The sequence below is a fragment of the Notolepis coatsorum genome (assembly GCF_963971535.1).
Source record: "Notolepis coatsorum genome assembly, chromosome: 4".
NCBI classification, from domain to species: domain Eukaryota; kingdom Metazoa; phylum Chordata; class Actinopteri; order Aulopiformes; family Paralepididae; genus Notolepis; species Notolepis coatsorum.
In genome coordinates, this window is record NC_140168.1 from 135320056 (window position 1) to 135333243 (window position 13188).

The 13188-nt window shown below is 45.9% G+C and overlaps 1 protein-coding gene across 3 annotated transcripts in view; it reads left to right on the forward strand.

The window, feature by feature from the left end:
* LOC311226840 (uncharacterized protein) overlaps window positions 1-13188 on the forward strand; it is a 136624-nt gene that overhangs the window by 61510 nt on the left and 61926 nt on the right. For all 3 annotated transcript variants that reach the window (XM_084312259.1, XM_084312260.1, XM_084312258.1), the window contains exons 4-5: window positions 113-308; window positions 6706-7826. In XM_084312259.1, the coding sequence (XP_084168385.1) occupies window positions 113-308; window positions 6706-7826 (1317 nt within the window). The remainder of the gene's footprint in view (window positions 1-112; window positions 309-6705; window positions 7827-13188) is intronic.

Here is a 13188-nt window from a genome sequence, read left to right on the forward strand (position 1 = left end):
TGTTTGATAAAAGATGAGGTCTCTGTTTGTAAAAAGATAGGGGCTCTGTAAAAAGATGAGGGCTCTGTTTGTAAAAAAGATACGGTCTCTCATGGTGTTTCTTGGACCCCAGCGTGCCCGAGCTGGGGGAGGAGGGGGCCGGCGGCGTGCGGGGGCCGGTGCTCTTCCACCCGCCGCCCAACTGCCGCATCCGAGAGGTGCACTGTGGCAGCCAGGTGCGGCTCGTCGTCATAGCGATCCGAGACATCGCCAAAGGGGAGGAGATCACGGTGGATTACAGCCTGACGGACTGGGGAGAGAACGCCATGGTGAGTCTCTCGGTCCGGAACAGTTTCAAGTCTATATGCTGATAACATTTATAAGTTGTTGTTTTTTTATTGGGCTACCGGGAGCTCGGTGCGTCTGGCGAGAGCTTGTATGGAACACGTGCGAGAATTTAAATCGGTGTGCAGCCGCCAGTTCAGTGTCACTATTAGCCCTTTTAGACCGCCCGGGCTGCGGTTCAAGCTCCAGCTCCGTTCTGAACCCTCTGAACCTTGGTGCTCTCTGGCGAACCAGCCCGCATTTACACCCATTTAAGCAGAACCAACATTCCACCGTCTCCGTCATCAACGGGGGCGTTACTCAGGCGGAGGTAAAAATGATGCGTGGAGAAAGGCTTAGCGAGCCTCAACGCGCGAGCACACACACGCACACTGTATACATTTGAAATTAATCGTTCCAGCAAAGTAGGCTTCTATTATTCAAATGACTTGTTTTAATGGGTATCATAGTAGTAAGTCCTACTGTAGAACATGACATATTAGCATGACATCTGATTTATTAATGCCAATACTGAACGACAACCGCAATTAGCAATTCATGACGGCCTGTTTAGCTCAACTGGTTAGTACGCTGGCTGTGGAGCATATGGTCCCAGGTTCAAATCTTGGTTTGATAGGGCTGTCTTAAATACTTTGAAGCTTCGAAGCTTCATTCGATGGCACAAGCTTCGAACATAAAAATCGAAGTAAAAAAAATCTTGCGTTTCCATTCCAATGAAACGAAAGTAAGCTGCGCCTTCCCGCCTCCATTCCAATGAAACGCAAGTAAGCGGCACCTCGACTCCACCTCTCTACAACAAGCACGTGGAGATTATCTGTGTTGAAAACAACAAGGACATGTGTAGCAGACATGTCGACGAAGAAGCGAAGCAATGCCGTTTGTTATTTAAGACTATGTCGGACAGATTTGTGTTCATTGTGCTGCTTTTTTAAAGTGTCCCGACCCATATAAAAATATGTCTTAACCCATTCTCTGCCACCACTTTGATCATCCTAAACCATCCTCTGCCAGCGCTATTTGTCTATAGAGATGTTCACCTTCTTTGCAGGGCTATAACTTTTTAAATTGTATTGCTAAATTGACATTACTATGGCCCATTCAACATCAATTATCTATCGTTCAGGATGTAGGAACGTTTTACTTTTTCATTCACACATTCATACTAAAATACTGCCTAGAGTATAAATATGTTTTTATCGTTTTCTGCAGTATTTCATAGAACGTGAGATATAGGCATAAATGCATATATTAGATTATCAAATGCAGTTTGATACCGATCCATGCTATATTAAAAATGTCAACTGTACATGGTCCTAAACGTCATGACTGATCATCTGCGGGTGAACGGAGGGGGGGGGGGGTCGTTTATAATTCAATGACCGACGTTAAAGGATTTATGTAGTATGGGTGATATATTGATCAGAGCAGTTTGTATCGAAAATGATAAAGAAAAACGCTGAAACTCACCCCAGTCTCCTCGTAGCGTTGGGCGATGAGAGTGGAGCAAACAGATCCCAATTATGGGATGTTGATCGATGCGATCCATTTCCGGTTTGTATATTACTAATACACGTCCAAATCATGTTGATTATTGAGTTATGGCAAAGATCCATATCGACGGTGTCTGTATTGAGCCCCGGGACGATAAACGAGTGGCCGGACTAAAATAGGGGACGGACCAAGCTCCAATGGGCACTTCCGGTTTGGCAACTCGCCGATCGGCCACCAGGTGGCGGTATTGAAGCGTTGCAGAGTTGTGATGGCTCAGACAGCATCAGCCAAGACTCCGTGGGTGAAATATGAATACATGATGAAAATATGAAATATTGATCTCAAACACGCCTTACGGCGTGATTGGCAGACAACGCATGGCAGAGAAACCCGCCTTAACGCGTGATTGGCGGAGAATGGGTTAATAAAACGTGCTTAACCCATTCTCCGCCATTGACGGATTAAGACGTCATTCCTCGCCATGCTTAATCTGCCAATGACGGATTACGACGTCATCGAGATCAATATTTAAATATTTTCGTCATGGTATTCACATTTCACCCACGGAGTCATGACTGGTGCTGTAGATCTCCACTCAACTCTCCAGCGCTTCAATACCGCCACCTGGTGGCCGATCGGCGAGTTGCCAAACCGGAAGTGGGGCCGGACGTGCTTGGTGTCCCCCCTATTCCGTCCGCCACTCGCTATCGCTCCCGGGACTCCATCTCGACACACTGGATAATCGATCCGTTGCCATAACTCAGGGCTATTCAACTAAATTGTTCAGGGGGCCACATTGTCAGAAACCCAAGGGGCCAGGGGCCGGACTGCCACGGCGCCTCCCCGTGCTATGAATATATGTACACTTGACACAACACGCAACCACATTTTCACAACTTTTATTTAACTACATTGCAAAAGTAGTATACTTTTCAAAAAAAAGTGCTTAATTTATGTGCCACATCTGCAACATCTCCTGCAGAAAGTGCTTCATTTATGACTGTGCAACAACTGCAACATCTCCTCTTCAACATTTCAATATAAAAATAAAATAAAAAACAAACAAGTGCATGATGTGCATCTGAACATTCTAACATCAACACTTGAACAAAAAAACACATTTATAGTGCAGCTGAGCTTATGAAAAAGTGCTTCATGTCTGTGCAACAACAGCAAATCACAGCATCTTATTAGCACTTATTGTCCACTCTTAACTCTCAAACATCAGGGGGGTGGGGGGCAGACAGGCCTAGCCTACATACACACATCTAATGAGAGCGATTGCACTTCTTTGACTGGGCAATGGCAGAGAAAGAGGGTTCATAGGAAGTGAGGGCTACCCGCAAACAGTGATGCAAATGCTCATTTGTCAAGGAGGCACGTTGCTTGTTTTAATGGCATTCATGTGAGAGAAACTGGATTCACAGGTGTATGTTGAGCCAAACATTGTTAGCACAGATATTGCCAGCGTTTTTATTTTGGGGAATGTCTTGACATGAATACACTTTATCCAAAATGTTGTGGTGGATTCATTCTCAAGTGCCTGCTTCAGAGCAGATGATGCTTGCATGTCAATTATTTCAAGTTGCAGGAGACCTTCATCAATGTGAAGTGATGCAAGGAACTCTTGTCCTTTTGTGGAAATAGCAAATGGGTTGCTCACAAAATGCATAAATTCTCTGGACATGTCAAATTCATCAAATCGACTTGCAAAGTTTTCCCTCAATTTATCAATGAAATCTGTCATTAATTGAGTGACTTTTGGCTCAATTGTGCGTGTTAACGTTGACATGAAAAGAAAAAAGTAAAAAAAAAAAAGTAAAAAAAAATATTAAAAAAAAATATTTTTTTTTTATTTTTTTTTATTTTTTTTTATTGTCATGTAATCTTTGGCGGGCCGGTCAGAATCATCCCGCGGGCCGGATCTGGCCCGCGGGCCGCCAGTTGAATAGCCCTGCCATAACTCAATAAACAACATTATTTGGTTGTATAATACAACATACGTCCAAATAATGTTGTTTATAGAGTGGAAATGGTTCATCTAGATCAACATACCATAATAGCGATTTTTTTGCTCCACGCTGATCACCCAACGGTAAGAGTAAGCTGCGGTGAGTTTCAGCGTTTTTGATTATTATTAACCATACAAACTGCTCTGATATATATATCACCCATACTACATAAATTATGTAACGTGGGCCACGGAATTATAAACGACCCCCCCCCCCCCCTCCGGTCAACATCAGATGATAAGTCATAAAGTCTAGGACCATGTGCAGTTGGAATTTTTAATCTGGCGTCAATCGCTATCAAACTGCATTTGATGATCTAATATATGCATAAATGGCTATATCACGTTCTATGAAATACAGCCGAAAACGATAAAAACATATTTATACTCTTATACTCTTTATACCCTGAACGATAGATAATTGATGTTGAATGGGCCATAGTAATGTCAATTTAGCAATACAATTTAAAAAGTTATAGCCCTGCAAAGAAGGTGAACATCTCCATAGACAAATAGAGCTGGCAGAGGATGGTATAAGAAGGGTACAATGCCTGGCGAAGAATGGGTTAATTAAGTCGAATTCTGCCTTTGTCTCTATCAACTACATATAAATATTTATATAATTGTTTGCTTGATAGACGAAGGTTGCAACATAATTATGTAATGTCATGTCGTTGGCTGTGAGAGCAGCCCCACTGCAGGGCAGCCGAGTGAAACCTTGTTGGCTGTGTCACAGTCACGAAAGGGGCTACTTAATTAATTAATCCAATCCACTTTATTTATAGAGCACATTTAAAAACAACAAAGTTTACCAAAGTGCTGTACAAGTCCCACGACATAAGATAAAAAAAAAAATAATAATAATAATAATAATAAGTAAGGGATAATGTATAGCTACGAGGTCATTGTCGCAAAATAATTGACCGACACGTAGTTTAAAATACCGAGCCGCTTCGGCGAGGTGTTTTAAACGTCAGTGAAGGTAAATTATTTTGCGACAATGACCGAGTAAAGCTATACATTATCCCGCTTATTACATGGCTAACTTACTAACAATATACCTAATTCATTTGACAAATCGCAGTTGTTCTGTGGCTCTGTCAGCCCAAATAAAGTGATTATTATTATCGCGGGCAGCCTCTGTTCTGGCTCCGCTGTAATCTACACACACTCCGCTGTCAGTGCAGCCGCGGCAGGTGTGTCTGATTTGCTGCACTGATGTGGGCTTGATTGCGAACAGCTGCGCACATCGGTCATTATTGTCCCACAGCGGTCATTATTGAAAAATAATGACCGCTGTCGGGGGGCTATTGACCAATCACAAGCAAGCATTTCGGCGAATGTGAAAACGCCATGTAATAATAATAATTATTATTATTATTATTAAAAATATTATAATTTTTTTTTTAAGCTTCGAATTAAAATCGAAGCTCGGCCCCGAAGCTTCGATTGCCAAAAAAAGCTTTGAAGGTCAGCCCTACCCACTGATGATGTCACGGTTCGCGAGGAAAAACCTAAAAAAAATTCTGTGCCAGCTGAGCACCGATTTGTCACGTTCTGAACCAATTAATCCCAGTCTGAACCCGCCGGCCGGTGCGAGATTACGTTCGGGAACCGGCTGGAGCCTGGCCGGTGTAAAAGGGATATATGTGTTTTTAATTGAGCTCTTAACACATTGACCGCCGGGGGTCGCTGGGGGCCTATGGCCGTTTGTGCCAGCGCTGTAATGCAATGGGGGTAGATGCCGGTGTTTGTAGTGCTAAAACTATATTAAATATTATAGCTATGGATCTAATAATAACACCGTCGATTGTCTTGCTGGAGTGTTTAGACCCCGCCTGAACGCCGCAGCTCGGCCAGGAAAGCAAACCACATAGTTTCAAATGGAGTGCAATAGCGTCCGCAAGGCGTTAGGCGGCGGTATCGCACCGTTGCGGTCTCAGACCGAGTGCAACAGAGTCCTACAGCATAGCAGGATGAATTATGAATGGAAATAGCGAATAAAAGAAATAACGATTATAATAACAAGTAGGGCTGTCTTAAATACTTCGAAGCTTCGAAGCTTTGTTCGATGGCACAAGCTTCGAACATTAAAAAAAATCGAAGTAAAATTTTAATAAATTTTTTTTTTGCCTCCTAAATCTTGTGCCTCCATTCCAATGAAACGAGCATAGGCATAGCCTTATTAATGTTTTGTGTGGCGTCGCCGTCGTGTACAACGATACTTACGTTTTTTAGGTGATTTGACAACGTTGTTGTAGAGTTGTGATATGCCATTTTCTTCTGGCATATCTGTCACTCGGCTTTTTGGTCATTGTCTTTGCATATTTTAAAGTGTAACCATACGTCTGATGACTTCTTTGTCGACATGTCTGCTGCACATGTCCTTGTTGTTTTCAACACAGATAATCTCCACGTGCTTGTTGTAGAGAGGTGGAGTCGAGGTGCCGCTTACTTGCGTTTCATTGGAATGGAGGCGGGAAGGCGTCGCTTACTTTTGTTTCATTGGAATGGAGGCGGGAAGGCGTCGCTTACTTTCGTTTCATTGGAATGGAGGCGCAAGATTTTGGAGGCAAAAAAAAAAAAAATGTAACTGATATTTTTTTTTATGTTCGAAGCTCATGCCATCGAACGAAGAGAGAAAGAGAGAGAGAGAACACGAATGGGAGACAGAGCAGGGGAAGACTTTCGGCAAAGAACGCCGGGTCCGGGAATCGAACCCGGGTCGGCCGTGTTGCGACGCAGCGCATTACGTGGTTTGCCACTCGGGCGCCCCGCTTAAGTTGTTTTTAAAAAGTGTTAAATGTAACCTGTTTGAACCTGCAGGTTATGTGCTGAGCTTGACCCTCCATTCTGCCCCCCCCCCCCCCCACACACAGGAGGACGAGGCCGGCCCCCACCCCCTGTCCCTGTCTGTGTCCGACTACCTGACCCCCTCCTGGTCGCTCTCCCCCTCCTCCTCCCCGCTCACCCACTCGGAGCCCAGCGACTCGGACCGCGAGGAGGACGAGGAGGAGGAGGACGAGGACGATGAGGACGAGGAGGAGGACGACGACATGGAGGAGATGAGGGGTCGGATGCTGCGGCGCCGCAAGAAGCGCAAGTTGGCCGTCGCCACCGCCGCCGTGACGTCGAAGAAGAAAAGCCCGGCCGCGCCCCCGCCAACCTCCTCCAGGGGCCCTGGCCGCCCCTGCTCATCTTTCTCCCGGCCCCCCACCGCGCCGCCCCCCTCCGCCAGGTCCCAGTCCCAGCCCCCCCTCGGCAGCAGCTCCCTGGCCCCGCCCCCGACCACCAACATCAACAACAACATCAACATCAACATCGGCGCCTCTGGCGGGGCCACGGTGAGCCGGCTGCGGCAACACTGTCCGTACTGCGGGCGCCACTACCGCTCGCTGGCGCGCCACCTGGAGAAGCACCACGCCAACCAGCCGGAGGTGCGCACCGCCATGGAGCTGGCCCACCTCCACACCACCTCCAACGGGAACCCCCCCTCCTCCTCCTCCGCTCACACCCACTCCTTCGCCGTCCCCCAGCCCTCCTCCTCCTCCGCGCCCCCACCGCCTCTCTTCTCCAGGGAGCCGCCGGCCACGCGCTCCAGCACGGGGGCCGTCTCCTTCTCCCTCTCGCTCTCCCCGCCCCTCGCCTCCTCGGCCCCGGCCCCTCCCGCCCCCCCGGCCCCGCCCGCAGCGTCCAAGAAGGGCCCCTGCCTGTCGCTGCCCCCCAAGCGTGGCTCCGCCCCTCCTCCTCCGGTTCAGCGGGTGAAGAGTCCATCGCCTCCTCCGCCTCCGCCGCCTACTCCCAGGAGGGGTCGGAGGTTGAAGAGGGAGAAACAGGAGGAGCAGCAGCAGAAGGTGGAGGAGTGTTCCAGGAGCAAAGAGGAGCTCGTCCCGCCCCCCACCCCGGAGCCGGACGTGGACCCAGAGGACCTGGAGCTGGAGCTCAGTGCGGAGGGGGAGGAGGAGGTGGCGCCGGAGGAGAAGAACGGAGAGATCGCAAGGTAACGCTGTGAGGTCGAACCATCTGATGCTGCTAGAGACGGATATTGTATCTGATCCAAGTCATTTAATACTGAATATCTGATCCAAGTCATTTAATACTGAATATCTGATCCAAGTCATTTAATACTGAGTATCTGATCCAAGTCATTTAATACTGAGTATCTGATCCAAGTCATTTTATACTGAATATCTGATCCAAGTCATTTAATACTGAATATCTGATCCAAGTCATTTAATACTGAATATCTGATCCAAGTAATTTAATACTGAGTATCTGATCTCACTCATTTAACACTTTGGTCGCCAGGCTTATATTCATAATAAAGCATCCCACGCCAGCTCTATTTGTCTATGGAGAAATAATTGACCTTCACTGACGTTTAAAACACCTCGCCGAAGCGGCTCGGTATTTTAAACTACGTGTCGGTCAATTATTTTGCGACAATTCAAGTTCAAGTTTCAAGTTTCAAGTTTCTTTAATAGTTGTCATACAGAAGTACAGAATACTTTTATACAAAATGCTTCTTACTGTTGCGCTCCAGAGACTGTGCAAGACAAGATAAGTATGAAATAAAATAACATAGTAAAATTAGAAGTAAAAAAATGAGGTCACAGTGTTCAGTTTAGACATATGTACAATGTTCGATGCAGAATAGACGTAGTTACCATACAATATACAATACTGTGCAGTGTACTAATATACAATACTATATAGTGCAAGGCAGAAATGGAGAAATGGGACGAGGTGCAATTTAGGTACAATTCACAGTAGGTGTACGAGTTGTAGTGCAAATCCTTTATCAATAAATATAAAGTGTAAGTGTGTTTGTGTGATCTAAAGTGTGGAGAGTGGGCGCTGCAGTGTGTTGTTTGTTTGGGTGAGTGTGTGCGTGTGGGTGTGTGTGCTGTGTGCATTTGATGGTTGTTGCATAGTGATTATTGTTCGTTTAGCAGCCTGATGGCCTGGGGATAGAAGCTTCTTCTGAGTCTTTCTGTGCTCGCCTTAAGACTCCGGTATCGCTTGCCTGACCGCAGCAGTTCAAAGAGGCAGTTGTTCGGGTGGCTCGAGTCCTTAATAATTCTCTTAGCCTTCCCCTTGCACCGCTTGTTGTAAATGTTCTGGAGGGTGGGAAGCCCCCCTCCAATTGTGCGTTCGGCTGAACGTGTCACTCTTTGTAGTCTGCTACGGTCTTGTGCAGTGCTATTCCCAAACCAGGAGGTGATGTTGCCGGTCAGGATGCTCTCTATTGTACATGAGTAGAAGTTCCTAAGGATCTTCTGACTGACTTGGAACTTCCTTAGGCGCCTGAGGAAGTAGAGGCGTTGTCGAGCCTTCTTCACAACACTGTCAATGTGTGTGGTCCATGTCAAGTCCTCGGATATGTGGGCTCCGAGGTACTTGAAACTGTTCACTCTCTCAACCGGTGCCCCGTCGATGCTGAGGGGGCTGTAGTCCTTGACCCCCGACCTCCTGAAGTCCACAATCATCTCTTTTGTTTTGCTGACGTTCAGGGAGAGGCAGTTCTCCTGACACCACTGTGACAGGTTCTCTACCTCTTCCAGGTAGGCCCTTTCGTCGTTGGCAGAGATCAGGCCCACCACTACTGTGTCATCAGCAAATTTGATGATGGTGTTGTTGTTCCGCTGTGCTACGCAGTCATGTGTGTACAGGGAGTAGAGGAGGGGGCTCAGAACACAGCCCTGGGGGGCCCCTATGTTGAGCGTGATGGATGAGGAGGTGCAGTTGCCGGCTCTTACCACCTGGGGTCTGCCCGTCAGGAGAGTTGAGAGGGGATCAACAGTAGATCTCAAGTCTCCGGGGGAGAAATATGATCACGATCACAGATTTTTGAAATATTGATTATCAAAGACGTGATACGGCGTCTTTGGCAGAATGAGCATGGCGGGGAATGACGTGGAAAGGCGTTTTTGGCGACCAAAGTGTTAATACTGAGTATCTGATCCAAGTCATTTAATACTGAATATCTGATCCAAGTCATTTAATACTGAGTATCTGATGCAAGTCATTTAATACTGAATATCTGATCTCACTCATTTAATACTGAGTATCTGATCCAAGTCATTTAATACTGAATATCTGATCCAAGTCATTTAATACTGAGTATCTGATCCAAGTCATTTAATACTGAATATCTGATCCAAGTAATTTAATACTGAATATCTGATCCAAGTCATTTAATACTGAATATCTGATCCAAGTCATTTAATACAGAGTATCTGATGCAAGTCATTTAATACTGAATATCTGATCCAAGTCATTTAATACTGAATATCTGATCCAAGTCATTTAATACTGAATATCTTATCCAAGTCATTTAATACTGAATATGTGATCCAAGTAATTTAATACTGAATATCTGATCCAAGTCATTTAATACTGAATATCTGATCTCACTCATTTAATACTGAATATCTGATCCAAGTCATTTAATACTGAATATCTGATCTCACTCATTTAATACTGAGTATCTGATCCAAGTCATTTAATACTGAATATCTGATCTCACTCATTTAATACTGAGTATCTGATCCAAGTCATTTAATACTGAATATCTGATCTCACTCATTTAATACTGAGTATCTGATCCAAGTCATTTAATACTGAGTATCTGATCCAAGTCATTTAATACTGAATATCTGATCCAAGTCATTTAATACTGAATATCTTATCCAAGTCATTTAATACTGAATATGTGATCCAAGTAATTTAATACTGAATATCTGATCCAAGTCATTTAATACTGAATATCTGATCTCACTCATTTAATACTGAATATCTGATCCAAGTCATTTAATACTGAATATCTGATCTCACTCATTTAATACTGAGTATCTGATCCAAGTCATTTAATACTGAATATCTGATCTCACTCATTTAATACTGAGTATCTGATCCAAGTCATTTAATACTGAATATCTGATCTCACTCATTTAATACTGAGTATCTGATCCAAGTCATTTAATACTGAGTATCTGATCCAAGTCATTTAATACTGAATATTGGATCCAAGTCATTTAATACTGAATATCTGATCCAAGTCATTTAATACTGAATATCTGATCTCACTCATTTAATACAGAATATCTGATCCAAGTCATTTAATACTGAATATCTGATCTCACTCATTTAATACCGAATATCGGATCCAAGTCATTTAATACTGAGTATCTGATGTCATCTCCACTCCCTACTTCTAATCTGCTGATGATGATGATGACGTGTCTGTTTTATTGCTTTATCTGTGCTATTTTGGGTTGTTTGGTGGAACATTGTGTCCTAACGTTGTATTAATGCTGGTTCCCCAACAGTCTGGGTTTGTCCCCAGCAGACCTCACATGTTTCTGTTTGTCCCCAGCAGACCTCCCATGTCTCTGTTTGTCCCCAGCAGACCTCTCATGTCTCTGTTTGTCCCCAGCTCTCATGTCTCTGTTTGTCCCCAGCAGACTTCTCATGTCTCTGTTTGTCCCCAGCAGACCTCACATGTCTCTGTTTGTCCCCAGCAGACCTCTCATGTCTCTGTTTGTCCCCAGCTCTCATGTCTCTGTTTGTCCCCAGCTCTCATGTCTCTGTTTGTCCCCAGCTCACATGTCTCTGTTTGTCCCCAGCAGACCTCTCATGTCTCTGTTTGTCCCCAGCAGACCTCTCATGTCTCTGTTTGTCCCCAGCAGACCTCTCATGTCTCTGTTTGTCCCCAGCTCTCATGTCTCTGTTTGTCCCCAGCTCTCATGTCTCTGTTTGTCCCCAGCTCACATGTCTCTGTTTGTCCCCAGCAGACCTCTCATGTCTCTGTTTGTCCCCAGCTCTCATGTCTCTGTTTGTCCCCAGCTCACATGTCTCTGTTTGTCCCCAGCAGACCTCTCATGTCTCTGTTTGTCCCCAGCAGACCACTCATGTCTGTTTGTCCCCAGCTCACATGTCTCTGTTTGTCCCCAGCAGACCTCTCATGTCTCTGTTTGTCCCCAGCAGACCTCTCATGTCTCTGTTTGTCCCCAGCTCACATGTCTCTGTTTGTCCCCAGCAGACCTCTCATGTCTCTGTTTGTCCCCAGCAGACCTCTCATGTCTCTGTTTGTCCCCAGCTCTCATGTCTCTGTTTGTCCCCAGCTCACATGTCTCTGTTTGTCCCCAGCTCACATGTCTCTGTTTGTCCCCAGCAGACCTCTCATGTCTCTGTTTGTCCCCAGCTCTCATGTCTCTGTTTGTCCCCAGCTCTCATGTCTCTGTTTGTCCCCAGCTCACATGTCTCTGTTTGTCCCCAGCAGACCTCTCATGTCTCTGTTTGTCCCCAGCAGACCCCTCATGTCTGTTTGTCCCCAGCTCACATGTCTCTGTTTGTCCCCAGCAGACCTCATGTCTCTGTTTGTCCCCAGCTCTCATGTCTCTGTTTGTCCCCAGCAGACCTCTCATGTCTCTGTTTGTCCTCAGCTCTCATGTCTCTGTTTGTCCCCAGCTCTCATGTCTCTGTTTGTCCCCAGCTCTCATGTCTCTGTTTGTCCCCAGCTCACATGTCTCTGTTTGTCCCCAGCTCTCATGTCTCTGTTTGTCCCCAGCTCTCATGTCTCTGTTTGTCCCCAGCAGACCTCTCATGTCTCTGTTTGTCCCCAGCTCTCATGTCTCTGTTTGTCCCCAGCTCTCATGTCTCTGTTTGTCCCCAGCAGACCTCTCATGTCTCTGTTTGTCCCCAGCTCACATGTCTCTGTTTGTCCCCAGCTCTCATGTCTCTGTTTGTCCCCAGCAGACCTCTCATGTCTCTGTTTGTCCCCAGCTCTCATGTCTCTGTTTGTCCCCAGCTCTCATGTCTCTGTTTGTCCCCAGCAGACCTCTCATGTCTCTGTTTGTCCCCAGCTCACATGTATGTTTGTCCCCAGCAGACCTCTCATGTCTCTGTTTGTCCCCAGCTCTCATGTCTCTGTTTGTCCCCAGCTCACATGTCTCTGTTTGTCCCCAGCTCACATGTCTCTGTTTGTCCCCAGCAGACCTCTCATGTCTCTGTTTGTCCCCAGCTCTCATGTCTCTGTTTGTCCCCAGCAGACCTATCATGTCTCTGTTTGTCCCCAGCTCTCATGTCTCTGTTTGTCCCCAGCTCTCATGTCTCTGTTTGTCCCCAGCAGACCTCTCATGTCTCTGTTTGTCCCCAGCTCTCATGTCTCTGTTTGTCCCCAGCTCACATGTCTCTGTTTGTCCCCAGCTCTCATGTCTCTGTTTGTCCCCAGCTCTCATGTCTCTGTTTGTCCCCAGCAGACCTCTCATGTCTCTGTTTGTCCCCAGCTCTCATGTCTCTGTTTGTCCCCAGCTCACATGTCTCTGTTTGTCCCCAGCAGACCTCACATGTCTCTGTTT